The 24,080-nt window shown below is 52.8% G+C and overlaps 1 protein-coding gene across 1 annotated transcript in view; it reads right to left on the reverse strand.

The window, feature by feature from the left end:
- The window catches only part of EPHB1 (EPH receptor B1), a 416,084-nt gene that overhangs the window by 277,059 nt on the left and 114,945 nt on the right, over window positions 1-24,080 (reverse strand). The window contains exon 2 of the mRNA XM_044915538.1: window positions 5,965-6,029. Within this exon, the coding sequence (XP_044771473.1) occupies window positions 5,965-6,029 (65 nt within the window). The remainder of the gene's footprint in view (window positions 1-5,964; window positions 6,030-24,080) is intronic.

Consider the following 24,080-nt stretch of genomic DNA (forward strand, 5'->3'; position numbering starts at 1 on the left):
ACACACATATAAACATACACACATACACGCACACGTACACACAAAGACACACATATACACACATATATACAGATGCACATATACTCACATATACACATATATATACACATGTGCACACATACACACACATACACATATACACATATAAACATACACACACATACATATATACAGACACATGTGCACACATATATATACACATGCACACATATACATATATATACACACAAATATACACACATACATACACATATATATAAAGGCACACACAGCCAGCTAGCTCATCCTGAAGGCTCATCAGGGTTGGCTCTGGACTCCTTTTTCCATTTTTCCTCCATCAAATTCCACTTCCCATGATAAAGAGTTGCCAATATTAAAGTAGTGAACAGAGTATGTCACAGGCCACGAAGGTGGTTCCCGAGGGCAGTGCAGATGGAGTTGGAGTCTGGAAGCCCATGGAGTGCACTTTGAAGATAACTCCGGTAGATGTTCACACTCAGGCCGCATGTCCCATAAACACAGAGGCCACCGGCGGCCCAGGTGCACAGAACCAGGGAGCCCTGGCAAAACTCTTGGAAAGTAAAAGAACTCTAGGGCTGGATTCCCAATAAGCAAGTCGAATAAGCCTTCCTTTCAGAGGGACCTGGCCTTGCTTTTCTAGCCTACCTCCCAGCATCTGAGAACAACTGGCCCCTTCTGGTAGATATCCTGGTCTCCTTTATCATCACCTAAGGAAACCTGGCACCATTTCCATCACCAGGTAAACTCTTTAAAAAGATACTGACAGGGGCGTCTGGGTGGCTCCGTCAGTTAAGCGTCTGCCTTCGGCTCAGGTCATGATCTCAGGGTCCTAGGATTGAGCCCTGCGTTGGGCTCCCTGCCCCGCGGGGGAGCCTGCTTCTCCCTCTGCCTCTCCCCCTGGCTTGTGCTCTCTCTCTCTCAAATAAATAAATAAAATCTTTTAAAAATTAAAAAAAAAAAAGATACTGACAACCAATCGGGTGTTGAGAGGCCTAAAACAAACACTTTATTGGGCTACAATAAACCTAAATTGAACATCTTCTAAGTTCAGAACCCTGGGTTGGAGATGCAAGAAGTATTAAGAATGGTCCTCATTATTGGGCCAATAAACATTTATTGGAGTCTATGTCCTGGAGCCTACCCGCTGCTGGGCCAGTGCTGGCCACCAGGGGTACAGAGATAAAGCTGCTCCATCCTCTGGCCCATGGGGGAAACCACACATCAACAGAGCAGAGGACAGTATGTCAGAAGCGGAGGACAGTATGTCAGAAGTCAACACCAAGCCCTCTGGGCTTTAGGAAGAGGGCACCTTACTGAGTCCTGGTGGAGAGGAGCGTCCAGGAGGGCTCCCCAAGGGGATGAGAACAGAGCTGACACCTGAGAGACAGAGAGTGATGCAGGGAGGGAGGGGGGACTTACTGAGTGTTTATTGTGGGGCCTCCCTGAACTCCCCCACTGCCCAGAGGCCCTGAACTGTGAAGGTCAGGGAACATTTTGTAGCAGGGCTGGAAGCAAGGACATGGGAGAAATAAATGAAGCCAGCCCGAGGGAGGGGTCACCCGTGTCACCAGTGAGGGTCCCCGGGATACCCTTTGCTGGGAGCTGAGCTCCTCCCTGGCATTTGTGACTTTATAAGTGTTACTTTCTCCCTCTGCTCACCAGGTGGCCTCTGATTCAGGTTAAACCTAAAGGCTTTGAATTAAAGGTGCAATTAGATCAGAAAGAAACATTTTGCATTTGGGCACAAATACTTTCTGTTTCTGACATGGAATAGTACAATCCACTTGCCAGCAATATAAGCTGAAATCAATGTGTGGGCTCTGTGTTCCGGTAGCCTGGGCGTTCCCCAGAGAACTGAGTTGGCCTTGACCAGAAGAAGCATCATTCTGCCAGGGGGCCCAACTGACATTACAATGAACCCTATCCACTGTGCATGGCCTGTGAGGGAGGCTCCCCAGGGAGAGCCCATGGGACCCTTCCTTTTATGGAGCTCGCTGGGTGCCTTCACGGCTGTGCTTGAGAACTGCAAGTTGTGGGAAGGAATTGGACTGCCCACCCACACAGAGCCCACATGATATAAGACGCCAACCTCCTCTGGCTGATGTCCTCAGCTCCTTACTCCTCCAGCCCACTGTTCTTGCACCCCCATACCTCAGGATGATCCCACCAGCACACGACCTCTTGTACGGTCAGCAGCTGAAGGGGGCCTGTTGACTGGGGCGTCACAAACGCATGGCCTGCCACCATGGCCTGGCCACACTCCTTCTAAACACGCCAGCCTCCCCCCAGCTCTCCGACAGCAGCGGTTCCTTCAAATCTGCCCCACCCTCCTCAAACCTGCTGCCCAAGGCCCCCCACCCTCGCTGTCTGAACCCGGCCTCCAACCCCAGTGAGAAGATAGAACATTGAAAGAATTTTCTGTTTTATGGCTTCTGTCACCAAACCCGCATCTCTCTGTAAGGTCTTTATCTCTGTCCTGCCATTTCCACGGAAAAGGAGTCCCTTTCCCTGAAAGGCCAATGTGCCCACAGCCCCGTTCCTTCCATCCCCACGTTTGGTCTTCCTTCCCCTTCACAAAGCACTGTCTCCATTGACTTACTGCCCCACTGACCTTCAACTCTTGCCTTCTGGCTTCGACTCCTGTCCCCTGCGAAACCCTCCACACAGGTCACCAGCAGGGGCCTTGTAACTGAGCCCATGCCACCCTCAGGAGCAGTTGCCACTTCTGGCCCCCCTTCCTCCTTGACACACTGCTGGCTTCCGTAGAAGGACCAGCTCTTGGTGTTCTGTCTCCTGAGCCAGACCTTCTCAGTCCCCTTTCCAGGCTCCTCTTTCTGTATTCAGCATTTCAAGGCAGGTTACCCATCCAGATCTGTCACCTCTCCTCCCTCCAGACACTCCCTGGGAGACTGCAGCCATGCCCCGGGCTCCCCTCCATTGACGTGAGGCTGCCTGCCTTCTGATTCCACTGCCCACAAGTCAAGTGCCGGCACAGCCTGACCCGTGGGTGCCCTTCAAACTCCCCAGGTCCCATGCTGAATTCAGCCTCTTCCTGCCCAGGCTTGCTGCCCCTCCTGTGTCCCCCATCGCCGAGACTGGCACCATCATCCACCCACTTGCCCAGGTCAGAAGCTTTCAACAAGTAGCCGAGTCAGGTGGTGAACCAGGTGTCAGTTTCCAGTGGTGAACAAAGAGGCAGAATCCCAGCTACCTTGGAGGTTACGGTATGACCAAAGGGGTGATAGAAATGGGGGGGGGTAGACATTAATCCAACACCAACATATAAAGATGCAAAATTTGCAACTGTGCACAGTGCTATTGAGGAAAGCTCCCTGGCCCTCGGTAGAGCTGGGATGGGGACCTAGCATGGTAGGGGATGCAGAGAGGGTGTCCCTGCAGATGGGCCTGGAAATGACAAAGAAGAATCGCTCCAGTGTTTGGCCTTTAGAACGTGGTGGGAGAAGGACAGGGGGATGAATTCTGCTCAGGCCAGGCTTAGATCGACATGCCCATGAGCATCCAATGCAAGATAGGCTAGGGACACACAGTTGGGAGCCACTAGGGTGTTCGGAGAATTGGGAGCAACTGTCTAGGATGAGAACAGAGGGAGATGGGGAGAGGATTTGAGATGGAAGCATAGTCCTTGTTCCTCCCACTTGACCCCGGCTGAGGGCCAGGCTGACACTCCCACCACTCACTAGAAACCAGCCAGGCTCTGAAACTGCTCAGGGCACCAAGAGAAGAGCTACCTGGCTATATGTTCTCCAGAGAAAAGCACGGGGAAAGACAGCTGAGCTTGGCTGCTAACCAGTGGGAGGGCAAGCACAGAGCAGCCCAGCCAGCTGCTGTCTCTAAAGGGCACCACTTGACTTTGGGTGTTTTCCTAAAGGACAGTCTTCCTTGGGAAAGGAGAGCAGAAGTTTAAAGAAGACAGGTGGTGTACACAAAAATCAAGGGGAAAATTAACCATAAATCATGTCGATGCCTTGTGAAAACATGGGCCTTCAAACAATAATGTAATTTGTGAAAAGAGTGGCAAGTTCTTAATATCCAGCAGCCTGAAAAGTGGCTGCCTCATTGGCTTTGCATGAAGTCCCTCGTAGAAGTGGGAAAGGCTCCCTAGCAGCCCACGGTGCTCCCAGCAGGACAGGGACTTGGGCAGTGTGGAGAGGATTGGCCCTTGCCCTGAGCCCTGCTTTGGAAAATGCCAACCCATCCTAATCCTTGCCTTCTTGCCCCAAGACAGGACGCTAGTTCCTGGCGGTGGGGGCATTCTGTAAGTGTTGTGGGCGGAAGGGGGTACGGTGAGAGCCGGGGAGTATGCACAGCCTGTTGGGACCCTAGTGGCCCATTGAGAACTGTCCCTACGGCACAAGTGGGCAACAGTCCTTGTGCCTTGTGATGGGCACCACAGGGTGTAGACAGGCTCTGGGCTAGAGGCCACCAAAGGCAGGCAAGCAGAGAGGAGGCGTGGGCCGCCCCACCCCAGCTTACGCAGCCCCCTCGCTGGGATGAAGAGTCCGCTCACTCCCCTGCCTGCTCCCTTGGTGATTAAGCCCTGCAGTGAGCCAGTCACCCAGGCCAGGCTTCGGAACGTCATCTCCCCTCCTCCGTCTCCCGCTCCGTCCCCCTGCAGCCCACCCGTTGCCAAATGCTGTCAATGCTCTCGCTTTTGCTTTGTTCCAGTGGCCCTGCTTTCATCCCACTCTTCCCACCCACCCAAGACAGCTGAAAGAGGCTCCTAAATGCTTTCTCTCAACTGTTCCCTGCAATCCTATCAGCAAGTGTGGCTCTGTAATTCTCCGCCTGGGATCTGTCCATTACCTGCAGGATAGAATCGACAAGGCTGCCTCAGCATGGCAGGCACAGTCCTCTGCCACCATGCCCCATTCCAACCCACACCCCAGCCCCACCACAGCACCGTCCATACCCTGCCACGTTCCAGAAACACAGGTTCCCCTCTCTCATGTCTTTTCATGACCCTATCCCTCCAATTGACTATGGCTCCTACTTGGAATGTCTTTGCAGACTCCCCATTCACCACCTGTCAAACCCCTACACATTCTGTAAACCCCAATTAGCATGCACCTTCTCTGCAAAGGCTCATGTGTCCCTCCTAAGTTCCTCACTCCCAGCTCTGGGCCATACTTGCCTGTTGATCTCTCCACTGCCACAGAGAAGAGATGTACTTTAGCCTATTCATGAATATGGTGGTCCCCACACCCATGGGAGGCCATGAGATCCTCGGAGCTGGTCCATTCTTACAGCTAACAGGGTCTGGCCAGGGGCACGACTACTGAACAAATGAATCAAGAATATCTCTCTAAGGGGCGCCTGGGTGGCTCAGTTGGTTAAGCGACTGCCTTCGGCTCAGGTCATGATCCTGGAGTCCCGGGATCGAGTCCCGCATCGGGCTCCCTGCTCGGCAGGGAGCCTGCTTCTCTCTCTGACCCTCCTCCCTCTCATGCTGTCTCTCATTCTCGCTCTCAAATAAAAAAAAAAAAAAAAAAAAGAATATCTCTCTAAGGCAAGCTCCAGGTGAAAGGAAGCCTCAGCCCTTGGGACCTCCAGCTCTTTCTGAAGTCCTTGTGTCTTGGCAGCCCTGTGGGCATCACAGATTTCTGACCTGGGCCAGTACCACTGGCCTGAGTGCCCAGCTCTTGGCAGCCACCGCCCCTGTCCCCACACAGGTACAGCCCTCGTCACCTGGGGGCCAGCTCCCTGAAGGACTGTGTCAGGAGATGGCCTGCATCACCACACCAGGGAGCAGCTCAGGTCTGAGACCCCTGATGCTACCTCTCTGTGGATGGGCAGGGGACACAGCCATTCCCACCTATATTCCACCTCCCGAAAGGTCCTGCTCTAGGCAGTCTCTGCTCCCCCAGCCATCCTACAGGCCCGGGGCTGCACAGCAGGATTGAAGGATGGATGGTTGACACTCACCCCTGATGCAGGATTGGCTGTCCAGCCCAGCTCTGCGGTAGCTGTCCTGGTGTCCATTAAAGTTTCTGTGGGTCAAAAGAGAAAATCTGGTGAGTCAGAAGGAATGCTAGACAGTGGTCCTTATGCTTACGAGGTTACTTATGACTATAAATGTCAATGTTAGGAGCCTTGGGCCCCTTTGTGAAGACTGAGACTCAGAGAGAGGAAGAGGTTCATCAGGATGCCACGGCTCAGAACTCAGGTGTCCTGATGCTGCAGCCATTGTTCTCTCCCTGAAAGCCTGAAAGCCGCCTGCATGGGATGCAATCACCTGCCCATCCACTTTACCCCCAGACATGGCTTCTTCCCAGTGTACTCTTCGAGAGGCTCTTCCAGGGCCATGCCAACCCAGGACCAAATTTAATTCATTCCTTGGTCTTCCTGGGCCATGTCTTTCTGCCCTCTTCCTGCCCACTGGGGTCCCTCTCCAGCCTCATCGGACTGCCGCTACTTCTCCCCACCCCTGTCTCCTGCCTCCCTTTCAGGCATCCACGCTGACACCTATGGGTGGTGTCCCATCAACTCCCCTGGCCCCAACCACTCTCCCAAGACTCAGCCTCCCTACAGGTCCCTTTGCCACTGGGCCCAGATCCATGCCATCCCTTCCTCCAAGACTCAGCTGGGGCTCACACAAATGCACAAAATCCCAGGTCCCTGTGGCCTGCTTCCTGGTTATTGATCCCCCAGGCCAGTAAGGGAAAGAGCACCCTGAGTCAGCAGTGAGCTCCTGGGGGCCGTGACAGTAGCTACAGTTCATACACCAAGATCACCAGGCACGTAGTGACCACGGACTTGCTCTTCATGAGAACAGCTTTCTGGTAGATAGCTGTAAAGCATCCCAAGGATGAGGCACCTCATTCTTTTTTCTTTTTTTTCTCTTCAGTCTACTACTAACCACTGTCATCTTGTTTTATTGCTGAGTAGAATTCCATTGTATGGACACACTACAGTGTGTCCCCACATTCATCTGTGGCTCCCAGTTTGGGGCTATCCACGAGAGTGCATGAACACTCCAGGCCCTCCACATCCTCACCAACTTCGTGTGCTCGGTCACTTCTCATTTAGGCCATCTTCACAGGTATGTGGTAGTATCTCATTGTGGTTTTTCATTTCCTTACTGATGAGTGATGTTAAACATCTTTTCCCATGCTTACTTGCCATCTGCATGTCCTATGTGGTGCAGTGTGTTCAAGATTTTACAAGTTTCAAATTTCTTATTATTGAGTTTGGAGAGTTCTTTATGTATTCTGGATGCTAGTCCTTTATCAGATATATGCTTTGCAAATATTTTTTCCCACTCTGCAGCTTGTTTTTCTTTTATTGTTAACAGTGTGTTTCAAAAAGCAGAAATTTTAAATTTTGATGAAGTCCACTTTTTCAATTTCTTCTTTTATGGTCTGGTGTCATACTGAGAAATCTTTGCCTAACCCAAGGTCACGAAGATTTTTCTCCCACGTAGGTCTGGGATCTATTTTGAGTTCATTTTTGCGTAAGGTGGGAGGTACGAATCAAATGTACAATTGTTTTTGTCACATGGATATCCAGTTGTTCCAGAGGGGCACCTTTTTAAATTCACACAATGGTGCTGTTTAGGCTGGCAGAGGTGTCTTATCCAGCTGGATCTCCCAGGGCATGTATCAAAGGAACCAGGTGCTCAACAAACACAGGAGGGGGAAATATACATACATCGTTTTGGCTTTTCCCTCCTGTTTCCATTTTCTCCTGAACACCCCTATTCTGTGTTCGCTGCTTCAGGCAGGAGACAGGAGACGTGAATGCAGCAGAATGCACAGTTATAAAATTGTGGGACCCTTAGGAAACAGGACTCCTGGCATAAACCAAAGGTTTGGGAAGAAAGCCACGCTACGGGCAGGGCAGAGGGAATGAAAATCGAAGTGATAAATGAGGAGCCGTGTTGAGAAAACAGGTTCGCTATGCTCTCGTCTCCTAGTGCCCCACCCCAGAGAAGGGATAGTGGGAGTCTGTCGAGGTGACAGGGCCTTGCACATCCAGCATGCCAGCATGGGACGCGGCAACGAGCCACCCCACCAGGCTGACATGGCTTGGACGGAGCAGAGGGAGCCTTAGGTCCCATCGGGGCTAATGAAGGGGACCCAGAACCACCCAGAGGTGCCCTGCATGGGCTATAAGCAAGGGTTGGATGGGGTGTGGGGTGTCTCAATGGGTGCCAGTGTGGACAGAAGCTAACAGGGCCAGGGAGGCAGCTTCCTCCACAAGTTGGCACGACACAGCCTGCCTATAACCTCGGTGACATTTCTGCCACTCCCGGGGGGGGGGGGGCACCGGGGCTCTAAAAGGCAAATTGAGGGGAGTAAAGGAAATACAGCAAGCTGTATTTTCTTGCCCGTTCGAGTTTGGGTTTGGGCTGAGAGTCCTACCCTGCGCCTATCTGAAGGCAGGCAGGCACTGGAACAGACTTCTCCAGTTTGTTTTCTCCTCTGATTCTTCTGACAGCTGGAGAGGCCGGGCCCTTCCTGGAGCAACCCTCCCTCTCCCCCTCATCTCCACTCCACCGCACTAGTAATGATCATAATGACACACCGAATTTACATAACACGCTTCTCTGAAGACACTCCTTGAGGCTCTATAGAAATTCATATCCATGATTAAAATGCCTCGGCCAGGTGGGTCGGGAACAGGAGCCAGCGAACCCATTTGACAGAGTCAGGGACCAGGGCACAGAAAGGTGCAGTGCTTTCTGCAAAGTCACACAGCCTTCCACCCTGACGCCACAACTCCAAACCCCAGGGTGCCACCCACCAGGCACATCTGGACTTCCAGGGGCTCTCCTGGAGCCCTGGGGTCAGGGTGGGGGCCTTGCTCATAAATCCAAGAAGCCACAAAAGCCCCCAGAATAATGCATCACGCCGCCTTAACCTCGGGACCAAGTTGATGTAGTGGTGAAGAGACAGAGGAAGCAGGTAGCAAGCGAAATAGAGTCCAGAATCAAAAATAAGAATTCGCCTTCATTTCTAAACCTTCCAAGGACTAGTTCGTCCTGTTAACCCCATTAATATAATCTAAGACTTCATTATATTCACAGTCACCTGCTCCAGGGCTATAATTGAAACTGTTTCTAAATAATGTTTTCCATCCACCCTACTGGACAGAAGCTGCAGCAAGCGGAATCCATTTCTCTGCATCCTGCCTGCTGTGGAGACAGAAGACCACAAAACCATAAACCGTCCACTCGATATGATTAAGGGGAGTTTCTTTTCTGGCACAGAGAGCTCCTGATTATGGCATTACATTCTGGTGGGGGCTGAATAAAAGTGATTTGAGGAGGTTTACATCTCCCTGGAGAGGAAAAGAGCACTCATTTGCATTTATAAAGCATATTGAGAGCCCTGGCAGAAAGTTATGGTGGAAGCACAATTAAATATTTACCATCACTTCTGCTCTCAAACAGTGGCGTGGGGACCAACCAGCTGGAGGTGCATGTGTTGCTGTCAGATCTGATGCCTACAGGGGATGCAACTCTGGAACCTCCTCCCACCGCCTGGCCTCTGCCCTCTGGGAGCCAGTCCTCACCGCCCATGGGAGGGAGGAATGCTGCTGGGAAGGCCACGCACAGAGGGGGAAAGAGGGTGCTGCAGACTGGGTCCGGGTCCTACCTCCACCACTCTCTTTCTCTCTGTCCCATCCTCTCCCTCCCTCCTTGCTCTCTCTCTCTCTCTCTCTCCCTCCCTCCGTCTCCCTGCACCCCCTCATCTCTCCCTCCCTTTTTCCTCATCTGCAGAATGGAGCTAGTACACAGGACTGGGGGAGGAGGAGATAAAGCACTGCAAATATGCTATTATCATCATCATCATCATCATCATCATCATCATCACTTAATCACTCCAAGCTTCAGTTTCCTCAGCTATGCAAAAACCCTAATGGTGCTATCTGTAAGACGCCCATAAGATATCTGTAAGACTCAACAGTATTATAGATCTAATGATATCTCCTCTACCTTCTTCCTTGCCTTGTTGTAAAGACCAAGGAGTAACACGTTGAGGATACAACAGCCAATCAGAGGAGTCTAGTCCAGGGAGGGACAAGAAGCAAAGTCACACTTGGCACCCTATCCTGGCCGAGCCCATGAGAAGGAGACAGAAATTCAAGGGAATGCAGGCGGTTCTTCTGCATGTGGGGAATGGAGTGGGCCCATCCCAACAGGGAGCATAGGAGATGCAGGCTGCCTGGAGATGCAAAGGAAGATGCTGTGGTGGCCAGGGTGGTGGTGAGCAGTGGGGAGGAGGGAAGGACGGAGAGCTCCGCCAGGCTCTTGGGACAGAGATATCGGAGCGACTCCCCAGGGCAACAAGGGTGGTGGCAGAAACAGGCTGAAGGGAATGAAGTGGGAGCCACCCCAAACATAGGAGAGGGTAAGGAAGACTGAGCAGGAGTGGAGGGGAGGCCATGAGGGGAGACAGAAGGGGGCCTCTGGCGAGAGCTGGCTAGACTGGTAAGAACCCAAGGACCCAGGCACAAGAGAAGCCTGGCAGAGAGACTCCATGCTCCCAGGGAACAATTTCCTTGCAGTGGCTTTGATATGGGAACCCCCAGAGTGCCCCCTCCAACTCTGGGGGCCGGCGCCTGGAGGGCCAGATGGGGGGCCGGGTCGGAGCCCTCTGTGTGGAGGAAGAGGTAGCTGCTACCTGGCCCTGCAGGCCGTTCCCCTCTCTGTCTGGATTGGCACCTTGGGATGTATTGACATTGGGGATGAATTAGATACCCATCATGGTGAAAGAGAGATAAACAAACCCTCTCCTTACAGCTCTGCCATTCTTTTTGGAGAGACATTAATCAGACATTCAGCTGAAAATATTTACAACGTCCTTCCGTGGTGGTAACACTACACAACAACATATACAGGTGGGATCGGGGCTGCAGGGCCTTCTCAGAGCAGGGCCTCGCGTGTGTTTGATGAGGGAGACCGTGGAAGAGCCAGCATAGCCATGGCGTCATTGCCCTGTGTTACCCTCTGGAGCCACGGAACTCATACAGCCCAACACCAGGGTGCAGCTGCAAGAAGCAAGCTGTGGTTGTGCATATGCAAGGAGCTGAGGGGCACCTCACTGCAGCCCCAACTTCCTCCCAGAGCCTTCGCAAGGGCTTAGGCCACTTGGAAGACGTCTGAAACGTGATGATATAAAGTGGCTCCGGGATCCACTCAGCAAAGACTGTCTGAGCAACTCCCGAGGGCAGAGGGAGCTCCGCGCAGGCATCAGAGATGGAACAGAGGGTAGACAGACATCCCACCCTCAGGGAGCTTGCAGGCAAGCAGGGGGACAGAAATTAATCAAATCACCGTGCAGATAAATCTGCATTTACAGCCTCAGTGAATGGCAGGAAAGGGGGAATCCCAGGGACAGTTGTGAGCACTGAATAAAATGACAGGGGTATTGGAGGCTGGCGCATGGCTGGCACTCCCTCCTTCCTTCCCCATCCCCTGGCTGAGGACAGCACAGGGATCACCACCCCCTACACACACACACACACCTGCCCTAAGACTGAGTTCGTACTGGCAGGATAGGCTATGTGTTAAACAGTCTCCCCCACTCCACATCCAGAGTGTGCCGGGGACCAGAATGTGCTGGGCATGCCTGACCACAGTGAGGCTCTCTGCCTTTCCAGGGGTGCCTGTGCTGCCCTGGAGACCTGGACTCAGCAGGGCAGCCTGAGCCCCACCTGGAGCCCACACGCTCCAGCCACCACCACCCCAGCTCCCGCCGTACTCCCCGCCACGCCCCCCAGCCCTGTTGCATCCATCACGGCAGCCTGCCTGCCCAGGACTCAGCCCAGCCTCCCTGCAGAGCTCTCGTGCAGCTCTTTTCCTTGACCTTCCTCAGGGCTGTGTCCTGTCTCCACAGGCCACACTGAATGATGCCCACGTGGCTCCCCTCCGGATACTCGGTCCCTGAGACAAGGTCCCAGAACCAGCAGCTTCTAACCCCCAACTTCCCACCACACCCTTACTTCTTGCTGCCAGTGCAGGCCAGCCTCCCTGGAATCTGCTCCCCACCCCTCTGTATCGGCCTGACGCTGCCTCCTCGGACCAGGAGAGAGAGGCTTTGCCAGCTCTGGGTTTGGGATGAACTGGTTGAATGTGAACTGTTGAGAGCACCACCCAGCCTCAAGGGCCCCAGTTCTGGCAGGACTGGCCTGAGCCCAGCACAGCTACAAAAGGCTAAAACAAGAAAGTATTCCAAGGAAACCTTGCACATCCCATGCCATATGCCCAGCCCATGTAAATCTCTCTATGCCACATCTCGTCTTGTGCACACTGCTCCACCCAAACTTCCCTGTCCCCTTGCCTGGAGCCCAGGAGGGAAGCCTCAGAGGCACTTAGCTGTGATCCCCTGGTCCCCCTCAGTCTCAACACATCATTTGCCATGCCCCACGGACTCTTCCTCTGCAGTGCCTTCTGCAGTTGTGCATTCCTTTCCAATCTCGGCCACCTATCTGTGGTCCGCACACGGGGACCACAGCGACCACCTCCTCACTGATGTCTCCGAAGAAGCCCCCATCTCAGCCATCGGGTGCCAACATAAATGGTTCAAAAGCAATACGGCCACACTAAGCAAAAGGGCCAACCAACTCTGGAGTCCTGTCATGCCAAGCAAGTCACATCTGAGCATCAAAGCCTGATCTTCACGGGTCGAGGCATCCCCGCCCGCATGCATGAGCCAGCCAGACCATGCCCAGAGAGATGCTCCGCGTATTCTTAACAACACGCATTGGGCTAACACGCATTTACTATCTTTGCCAAGTGTAAACTGCTAGGTAAGAGAAGCTATTATTAGAGAAGTCTCCACTGATGGATGTGTTGTAATGGCCAGTAAGGAAGAGAAACAAGCCCGAGTAAACAGATGAGCCACTCCAAGCCATCTGCTGACTGACGGACTGAGTCAGAACAGGCATTTAAATGATAAATACAAACTGTGAAATTTGCTCTTTTAAGGAATGCACAGATCAGTGCAGTAGCCCCCAAAGTGCAATTAATTACCGTAAACAGAAGGAAGCCACGGAGTAGGTGGGTCACAGCATAGCAATGTGCCTCAAGGAGCTGGGACAGCATCCCCCCCATCTGAACTCAGTCGACACAGGGTACAGCCAGAGAACACGTGCGAGGTCCAGAGGCCTGGTCAAGATTTCCCTCCCTCGGAGGGCTCTGCCAAGGGGGTCACAAGGCAGCAGACCAGAGCATGGGAACAGGACAAGGGCTGTTCAGCTGGGCCGGCTGCCAGTCTCCCACCCTAAGGCCCCTCTGAAGGATGGGCTTTGGCTCTACCCTGCCCTGGCAGCCCCTGCTGATGGAGAAACCACACTTCAACCTCCAGCCACACCAGCTTCTCTTCGGCCACCCCCTGCCCAACCACAGACAGGCCACTTGCTGCAGCCTCCTTCTCCCCACATACACTATGCATGGAGGGATCTGAGGTGTGGCCACAGCTTCTGCAAGAGCTCACTAAATGCTTATCCTGCGGGCTCCTCCTGAGGACCAACCAGACCCTGTGTGGCCCTGTCAGGTCTGAAGCAATGGGGAAGGCCAACGAGAAGGAGCCCGAATAGCTGGGTGGGTCCCCCCGCCTCATCCCCAGACACAAGCTGAGGCCCAGAAAGCAGCTCTGGGCTTTTCTGGATGCAGTGTTCCTCTCAGTTCCCTGGAGCTCAAGCAGAGCACATGAGGCTGGCATTTAAGGGACTCGCCACTAGCTCATCAACCACACCCCAAACCCAGTGCTCCCAGTATTGCCCTCCTCTGCACCCTGCTCTCCTCCCCATGATGGTGCTAAGCAGTGGGTTCTTCTCCCATCAACTGTCTCATGTCCCCTCTGGGGAGGCCACCAAGAACTTAGGACAAGAGTCTCTCTTTGCATCCACACCTTTGGGAGAGGGTCAGCAAGCAACTCCACTATTGGAATTTTCCCAAGGGGGCGAGGTCAGGGGTAGGATGAGCAACAGTGTCTGTCCCGAGACCCTCTCAGACAACAGGCTACCAATCTTCCCAATGTCTGAGGCCTGCTCGCTCATTATTTACACGGGAAGGGTTTCAGCAGTATTCTTGTCTAACTGGAGAGGGAAGCTCTGTGCGGGGCCCTGCCCACGGGAGACTGTTCTCGTGAAGGGCTGGGCACCCAGGACCCCGCATGTACCCCCACACCACCCCCGGGCCCCTGCACAGCCTCCCCTCATTCTGTGTGCTCCCCACCTTGGCCTCCCCACCGGAGCACAAATTCTTGTCTCCATGTGGCTCAGTGACGGGCGGGGGACTTGGGCGTGCAAGGACTGACAGCCATTCTCCAACAAGGAAGAAACCCTGCACAAGTGAGACTAATACAGGAACAAGGAAAGGGGGGAAACTGAAAGCCTTCCATTTGGGCTACAAAATTCCCAAACACTCACGGTCTTTCTTTTGCCAAATTCCTTCTTCTGCCTTCTTTGCCTTCTATCTCGGTTCTCTTCCCCATTCTGATATCTGTATTCCCTCATCCTTTAAGATGGCCCAACACCCTCTCAGATCCACGTGTACCCTCCGCTGCCTGAAAATATGCCACAGCCAGAGAACCAAGAGGAAAACTGGGGGTCGCCACCCCTGGCCAGGGATCTCCAGACCTCTCTGGTATCAGACATCTGTAGGCACCAGCCACACTGCCCAGATAATGTGAGCGGGCAAAGGCAAAGCAGGCTTTTGAGCTGCCTCTGGCCCAGGCCTGCCGGCTGGCTGCCCCATCCACTCCCGGGCCACCAGGCATCCTGGGGGGCCTTTAACCAGACCTGCAGCTGAGCTGCTTCTCCGGCCCTCACCTCCTCCTGACCCTGATTCCTCCCTGACAACAACATGGGGCACACCCTTCTGCCTAATCCAGCAGCAAATGACACACACACACACACACACACGCACGCATGCATGTGTGCGCGCGCACGCACACACACACACCAGGCACGGGGAGAGAAAAGGGAACAAGACAGGGATGCGGTGGTCCAAGGACATCATTTAAATCAGCACCCACCACTGACGGTGCAGGCCTGGCCAAGAGCCCGATGCCGCTCAGCGCTTCAGCGATTTGCATTTGTGTGAGGAGAGTCAAAGAACGATAAAAACTGAGGAGCCGGGCATCTTCCAGCCCTTTGGCACCACAGTTTGGATGGAGGTGAAATCTGTCGGCCCCGGCCGCTCCGACATGCCCGTGAGTTGGTGCCAGTGGCAGACGGGAAAGAATGGTGCATAATAAGCCTGCTGCCCCCTGCTTCTACCGGGCGCAAGGCAAGCAGGCCTCTCACTGCTTGGGGGATGTGGGCACCCAGGGGCATCAATCCCTCGGGAGAAGAGCAGGGAGGAGAGCCCGCACGCCCATGCAGAATGACTCTCTGCAGTCCTAATGCAGGCCAGCGATGGATGGTGGCCCGAGCTCGTTCATCAGAAGGCACGCGCTGCCGTCTGCCTCCCCTTCCAGGCCCTCGTGGGCCCACATCCTGGATTGATCTGGGGCACAGTAGCGCTCTGAAGTCACTGGCACCACCGTGCTCCTGGGGCCCCTGCATACACTGATAGCAGTCACAGAAACCCGGGGCCCCTAGCCAGGGGGATGGCTGCGGCCCGGGGCTCAGGGGATGTGCCAGGTGAGGGGCCACCCACAAGGACGGGGCGGGGCTGGCCAGGCAGGCTCTCACGTTCTCCTGGACACATCCTGGACCAGACTGGGGCTGCTGAGTGCCCCGGGACCGCCAGAGCACCCTTCGGGGCTGCTCCAAAGCCCACCTGCCACCAGGTGCTAACCTTCTGTCCTGACATCGTCTTCCAGGTGTCCCCTGTCCTCAGCACCAGCGTGCTGGGTCTGCTGTGCACCACGCAGCTGTGCCTCGTGCTTGCTCACTGCCCACCCCACCCCCACACACAGGCCTCCCCCTCCCTCTCCGGAGAGCCAGCCTGGCCTACTGCAGCCCCCAGACTCACCACCCAGGGCCCCCGGATTGAATGTGTCCTCACCCCACCCTAACTGTCCCCCCACCAAACTCCTCCAGCCACGGTCCCTCTCACCCCTTCCGGGAAGCCTGCCTGACTTTGCTTTCCTTCTGCCCCTGAAGATGTAGCCCGCCCCCACCCTTACACCTCAGCTTTGTGGGGCCTGTGTTCTGCGTCATCTTCTCTGTGGTCTCCCGGCCCAGTGTCCTGTAGCCTCTGTGACATCACTCTCCTCCAGGGACACCTTGCAGGGTGCCTGGCAGTGGCGATACACAGCCATTGGAAGGCTGGCCAGTGGGCCCAGCTGTGTGGATCAGGCCTGGGTTCAAGGGCTGCAGGCAGCAAGGCAGAGGCTCGGTCCCTCTTCCTCCGGAAGGCCTCCCTGATGACTCAAGCCACCGAGTCTGTCCCAACAGAGCCGCCACTCAGTGCAGGCCTCGATCATGGTCTGCTTTCATCGTTTCACCCTGTCCTGGAGGACTGATTCGGACCTGCTCGAAACATGCCATCTGTCCAGGTCTAGCCCTGTCCTGTTTGTTGCACCACGTGACCGCTGTTAACTACACATAGGATCAAAGGGAGGCACGGAGTGATGGAAGCAATGCACTGCCAAGAGCGGACCCCAAGAGGAACCTGCCAGGCAATGGCCCACTCTTAGCTGCCAGATCACGGTTCCAGCTTCCCCGAGCTGTGCGGCTGCGGGGGGGTCAATGGGGTGATGCCCAAGGCCCCTCCAGCACTGCCCCTTGAACTCCACGAATGTCTCCTGCCCCCAGGAATGGACCTCTTGCCACTCCATTTCTCCTTGTCAAGGAAAGCCCGCCCAGCCCTGCCTGTCACTCGTGCCCCTACGGCCTCTCTCTCCCCACCAAGGTGTCTGGAGAGGGCCCTGGGAAAATTTCTATTTGTGTTTCCCAATAGCACGGACGAGCTCCTGGCATCCAGAATTTCCCGAGATCCCAAATAGTTTCGATGCCACAAATGTCCTCCCTGAGTCTTGTAAAACTCTTGAAATGCGTGTCTTTGTGCAGAAATGTCTCCAGAGGGATTTGAAGCTCCAGGCAAAGCTCCCTTGCTGGCCTGCAAGGGATGCTGCTGGGTTTTCTCACCTGGAGGCCAGCAGGTCTGGTGGCCACAGAGTGCTGTTCCTGCTCCCACTCTGGGCACCTGATGCACCCTCCGAGGTAGGAAGGGAGGGCAGGGGCAAGTCTGGGGCCTAAAACCTCCCCGGGCGGGAGCTGTCACACTCCCGCAGCTACCAGGGCTTTGGCCTTGTAGGAACCGGACAAATTCGACAGCATAACCTGGAGGTCCCAGGCATAGGACGGCACTCTCAAATACAGAGGAGACCTGGGGTCTAGGCCTGGCTCTGCCATCAGCATGCGGTGTCAGCCTGGATATCTCTTTGCCCAGTGTCCTTGGTGGACGACAGATGAGGTGGCTGATCACTCTGGGCTTTTCTGGACCGAGGCTCTTCCCTGAGTGGATGCTGAAGTGCAGCTCCTAATCTAACAATTGGCAATGGCGGGGAGGGGGGCACCTGGAAGTCACCTCCTCTTCAACGCCGAAGCTCAAGGGGAGAGTCCTTCATCAACTTGGCCTGGCATTTCCCTGCTAGGTAGGGGCAGAGGTTTCCTTGAGAGGCTAGTACCTCTCAACTCTCAATCTTAGATTTCTGGCCAAAAGAACAGGCTTCACCTGCAGTTCTCTTCCTTCTGAACTGAGAAAAGATCAAGTCCAGTGGCATCAGGATCTGGAGCTCTGTTCTGTGTCTTCCAGCTTAGACATGATAACTTGTCCAGATTTCATCTGCCTATTCATATCACTTCTTATCCAAATACATTGGGGATTGGGCCCTAAATCTGGACATCACTCCCAATTCAGAACCTCTCAAGGTTTAAAAAGCTCCAGAAGTTTGGTACCATCCTCCCCCTAAGCTTGAGCCTCTGATACAGCACCCTCATCCGTTGATCATTCAGTGTCTGCTTACATACCACTGAAGATGAGCCACTCACTACCTTTCCAGGCTGGCTGTTTTCTTGTCAGATTGTTCCAACTGTCAGAAAGCTGGCTCCTTGGGATTTCCTTTCTTGGGCCGTTGTTGTGCCCCTGAAAAGGCCCCCACAGAACTGACTGCTTCTCTTTCTCCACGGCAGCCCTTTGGATGATAAGGGGACACGACCTTCTGAGTTTTCTCTCTCCCCCACACTCTGGGTTTCCCTCAGCTCTTCTTTCAGCCCCACCACCTCATTTGCACTGTCCTGATGGGACAGCACCCACCATGTATCTCGAATGCTTTACATGGTCTGAGCAGCACAGAGGAGGGAAGGGGGCTGTCACCTCCCTGGTGGGCACACCCTCCTCTTCATCTCCCTATCAATTCCCTTACGAAGCCCACTAAGCATGCCAGGGTCTCCTTAGGAGAAACGTGGTTCCTTGGAGCTCTGAATCCTTCCCCAAGCCCCCAAGGACATGAGGAGCAGCCCCTCTTCCTTGTGTGGGTGCTCTCCCTCCTTGCGTTCCCCCCTCCTCCTGCCCTCTTCACTCCCTCCCCCTCCTTCACCTCTCCTGCCTTCTCCCTCTGCCTGCTCCCTCCCCCTCTTTGTGCCATTGTTGCTGCTTAATAGGGTGTTTCTGGGATGAATAGTGTTTTCAGCCCTGGCTGGGAATACATCCGGCCTTTCCCAGCCCCACCCTGTCCTCGTGGGCGCTGGTAGAGTTCTGTGGAGGCTGACCCAGACAATGGGCCAGCGGATTCACTTAGAACTCACAAAAGCCCCATTTCCCTCCATGCAGTGCAGAGTGACAGGCACAGGGAACAAATCCCTTTCCCTGCATGTTGCCTGCATGGGATACAGTGGGGGCATGGGGCCCTGTGCAAGCAAAGTTAGAACCCTAGGTCCTGGACCCCGGGAAGCTCAGACAAGGGCCAGCCCTTCTCTAGCCAGAGCTCCCAGAGGCTTGGCAAGGCCCCCACTGCATGCATTTATTGGGAATATTAACACCTCCGTGCCTGACACATGGAAGTCCCTAGATGCAATCACAGAAGGCCCCACATCTTGTGTTTAGAATATAAGGGGTGAGAGCTTGCAAAAAGGAAGATGGGATACACAGCGCAGGGCACTGTGGGCTCTCTGAGGGCAGGAATGCGTCCAGGAGGGGGTAAGAGCACCATCAGCCCATTCGCGTTTGGATGAATGGGCCAGTGACTGAATCAGTGTGGGAACAAGACCCTAGCGAGGCCACCAGCCTACAGTTCCTCAGGGGAGGAAGCTTATCTGCAATGTACTGGTCACTAACTCTGTGCTAGGAGACCCTGAATTTAAGGGCAGCGATGCGTTAGAGACCCAGAGAGGGAAGGCCCAGTTGTGGCATGTGGGAGGGGAGAGCACATACGAAGTAACCAGGGGCCTGGATGGTTATTCCTCATCTCCCAAGGACACTCAACTGGCAATATCTAATGCGGGCATGTTCTAAGACTTCTATTAATTTTTAAATTGAGTAATACAATCAAGTGTACGCTTGTACGATGTCAAGTCTCTTTAACCTCCTCCTGATTTCCATCACCAGCACCACTAGCTGGCTTTCTCAGGAAGGAAGGAGTCATCACTTCTCCACATCATAAGAGTTGCTCTAACGTATGTAACAAATGGAACGATGACAAATGGCAAACAGCAACCTGTGTCCCTCCTGGAAGGCCCCTCGGTGCTTCATATCTTGGGTTCACATCTCAGCAAAATGACATGGAACTTCACTCTATAACAGTCAAAAGTCAGGGTTAAATCTAGGAATGGCCAGAGACAACTGCGCTGTGTTTTCTTCATGCTTCACCATGTTCCTTAGGCCCACCTGCCCTTCCTTTTCAAAAATGATGCAAAGCTTTACTTATCAGCAGAGGAAAATACACACCTGCCTCCTTTAGAGGACCCCTCCCCAGCCAGCTATGGTGCAGCTAAGAGAGCAATGAAGTTGAAGTCAGAAGACACGGGTTCAAATCCAGGTAGATATATAATAGCAGTGTGACCTGGGCAACCCACACAACCTCTCTGAGCCCCAGATTTCTCACTGGCGACATGGATAAATTATACCTGTTTCTCAAGGTAGTATGAAGATCTAATGATGCTGCTGGGAAGTGTTTATTATTATACTTGGCTCATAATGATCACCCACTAATATTATCTATTATTACTTTCAAACAGTTGAATAGAAAATTAAGACATATGCTTTTTATGAAGAGTGTAAGGTCTGTGTCTAGAAGCGGCCCCATGCCCCTTCATTTTTTGCTTGTGGATGTCCGGTTGTTCCAGCACCATTTGTTGAAGAGACTGTCTTCGTTCCAGCTTATTGCCTTTGTTCCTTTGTGAAAGATCAGTTGACTGTATTTGTGGGGGCGTTCTTTCTGGGCTCACTGTTCTGTTCCACTGATCTGTTTGTGTATTCTATTGCCAATACTGCACTCTCTTGATGATTACAACTTTACAGTAAGTCCTGAGGCTCTTCAATATTGTTTTGGCTGTTCGAGGTCTTTTGTCTCTCCATAGAGACTTTAGAATCATTTTTTTTTTTCTGTCCGTAAAATAACTTGCTGGGATTTTCATTAGGATTGCATTATGTCTATAGCTCAAGTTGGGAAGAACTGACGTCTTGACAACATTGAATCTTCCTATCCATGAACACAGAACATCTCTCTAGTTAGTTCTTCTTTAATTTTGTTCATCAGAGTTTTGGCCCATTTTCTTCATAAAGAGCTCATCCACATCTCGTTAGATTTATATGTAAGTATTTCATTTTTGAGGGGATGCTAACATATACTTTTAATAAATAGCCCTTAGAGTTTATAAATAATGTTTTCACAGATATTATCACATCTTCAAAAGACTATTGAGAGATAGGCATACGCCTTACTACTTGAGATCTTATTACACAGACTAGCCATAGTACCATCAGTTGAATGGCTCTTGGCTTGCATTCCCTAGACCTCTGCAGGTGATACACCATCTTGGCTGGGAAAGAACACAACTCTAAGGGACGTCCTCCAGGCTGCTCAGGAGCACACCCTCCCAGGTGGCCTTAGTTTACCACCCAGGAGCTGGGCTGAATGATGTCCACTACAATGGTCTGTGCTGGCAGCTGGCAAACATTTTGTCAAGGGACAAAGAGTAAATATTTTAGGCTTTGTGAGCCATAAGGTTTCTGTTGCACCTACAGCATGAAAACAGGCTATAGGCTCGATTGGGCCCATGGCCTACCGTTTGCCCTACTCATCGTCTAGACAGGCAAGAGCTCTGGCCTGGACAAATGTGCTGACAGAATTTGTTCAGTGAGAACTAATTTTTTTCTTGTAATTTTTGATCAACTAATTCATTATTTTAGCATACAATAATAAAATAGGCTTTGAGCTATCAGCACACCTACAAACTTCTGCAGAAGTCTGTGTGACCCTTCAGAACACCAGAAAGACACCAGCTGTAACCTGGGTATATTTACTAAACAAAAACAAAATTAAATACAGTTTATATTTACAGGTATTCTAAGCAAAGTATACCCATGGAAGATGCCTAACTCTGGTCTATGATGCCGTCCTCATGGGCTAACTGGTTTCTACCAGATTCAGGAGAGAGTTTAAGTCCTTCTTAGAAGACCTGAAGGGAAATAGGAGAAACGCGGGGAGCCCAAGTCTCACTCACCGTGACTAAATTTTCAGAGAAACATGGGTAATTAGTTTGTCTGTCAGCTGGGGGTCTGTAGACTTGGCACATCGATGGAGACATGTTGCCATAGGAACACTCAGGAGGGCCATAGGCCTTGGGCCTAGAGAAGAGTCCCCTTTGATCTGATGGGGCCATCATCAGAGGCACAATAAAGGCGATCAGTTGAGAGAAAATGCAACATAGCAAAACCAGGTGGCAAAAGGAGACAAGCCAGCAGATGGGCAAAGGGGGCTTTGGATGGGAAGCCAAGAGCAAGATGCTCAATTAAAACAGGCCAAGGCCTGCCCAGGAATCATGGGGAAATGGCAAGGCTCTGCACACTTTCCACAGCCTAGAGGGCAGCTGGGAGGTAATGGACACAGTAAGGCCCCTGTCACCACCAAGATTGAATTTATTCAGCTACAACCCAAGAGTACCAAGGAGTGCCAGCAACCACCAAAAGCTAGGAGAGCATCATGGAATGGATTATCCCTCAGAGCTTCCAGAAGGAACCGACGTGGCCCACACCTTGATTTCAGACTTCTGGCCCCCAAGAGGCTGAGAGAATAAACCTCTATTGTTCTAAGCCCCCAGCTTATGGTGATTTTGTACGGTAGCCTTAGGAAGCTAATCCAGCCAGGAATGGCATATTCCCCCCATGATCCCAGGGGCACGGTCTGTCTTGTCCACACCTACATCCTCAGGCCCAGGCACACTGTAAATATCACCACCTGCTCAGTGCACGGATGGCCATGGCTGCTACAGGCCCTGAGCTGGCTGATGGGTGGTCACTGGGCCTGAGGGTGGGACCACAGGTGGAGATGAGCTGGCCAAGGCACTGGCCTGAAGGCTGTGGAATTCTCTGACTTGGGTGGGAGGTCCTGAGTTCAGGGGCATTGGGGCAGTGGAGTAAGGAATTATGGCAAGGGATAGCAGAGGTTGGAAGGCCAGTTAGAAGTAGTGATTGGGTTCTTAGAAAGCCATGACCCTGTGGCTTGTGACTGTTCTGAAAAATGCCCTTATCACCTCAGCCTCCAAAAGAATCCTTGGAGCTTACTGGTACAGACTACCAGGGCCCTGGGGAGGACAGAGGAACAGGTGAGCCTGGAGTGGTCAGGGAAGATTTCCTGCAAAAAAATCCAGGCACAGCTTGGATTGTGCAAAGGATTTGGATAGGAGAAGAAATAAGAGAATGGAGGGTTTGGAGCCATTCCAAAGGGTAATCTGTGGCACTGGGAAAAGAGAAGATATATTCCTGGGGAAAAAAAAGTTGTCTGGTCAAATTAGAAGTTAGTTAAACTGGTGTCCTTACCACAAGACTCTTTAGAGTAAGGATGAAGGGGTAGGTTGCAAAGTGGGGCTCCAGGAACACACCATCCTCAGTAGCTGCCACTGGACAAGTACTCTGGCTGCCAAGGAGAAGGATGGTAAATGCGGAGCAGAGAGTGGCTGTGGCAAGGCCAGCTTGGTGTGGGCCGATAGAACAGGGGGCCGGTCCTCACCATTCTCAGCCTTCCATCCACATGGCTCAGGAGCTGGGTGTGAAGCAAGAGGCAAGAAGGGCCCACATTGTGGTAGAGACACATCTGGTAAGACGCATGAGCATGAGTGTCACTATGTCTTCTCTGGTGCGGGAGAAAACCCCCTAATTAACAAAAGAAGGCAAGATGACAGGGCACACACTATGTTTATCTTCATTTTATGTCCCATAAGATGAGCTTAATAACAATGCTCCACTTTTGTTTTAAGATTTTATTTATTTATTTGAGAGAGAGAGCACACACATTCGAGTGGTAGGGAGGACCAGAGGAAGAGGGACAAGCTGACTCTGCGCTAAACATGGAGCCCCTCTGTGGTGTTTGATCTCATGACTTGAGATCATGACCTGAGCTGAAACCAAGAGTCAGACACTTAACTCACTGAGCCACCCGGATGCCTGGACAATGCTCCAATTTGGTACAACTATAATGCTCCTGAACAGCACGCTGATCCTGATTTGGTCCTTTCTCAGCTTACTCCTTGGTGGGATTCCCTGCTCCAGCTCCCCAGGCTGTGTTCATTTCAAGAGCGTGCAGTGGGAAAGAACCCCATGTCTGGGGTGGGGTCCTTCACCACGCCCTGAGCACAACCCAGCCCAGCTCACCCCCTTAACTCATCCTCAGAGCCGCATCTGCTCCAAAGATCCCTGCTTCCCAGCATCCTGGGACTCTGGAATTCCCTCCCTGCTCCTAGCCAGGCAGTACCGCAGGCCGGACAGTGTGGTAAACCCCACAGGCCATACTGGCTGGCCCCTGTGAATCTACCCACCACAGGCTACCTCTGCTCTTCTCCCTTTCCTTTGCACCCACCTGAGCATTTTTCCCTGGCAGGTGGTCTCTACAGATGTGCTGAACTGATGGATAAAGCACGTC

This window comes from Neomonachus schauinslandi, chromosome 1, assembly GCF_002201575.2.
Source record: "Neomonachus schauinslandi chromosome 1, ASM220157v2, whole genome shotgun sequence".
Lineage (NCBI taxonomy): Eukaryota > Metazoa > Chordata > Mammalia > Carnivora > Phocidae > Neomonachus > Neomonachus schauinslandi.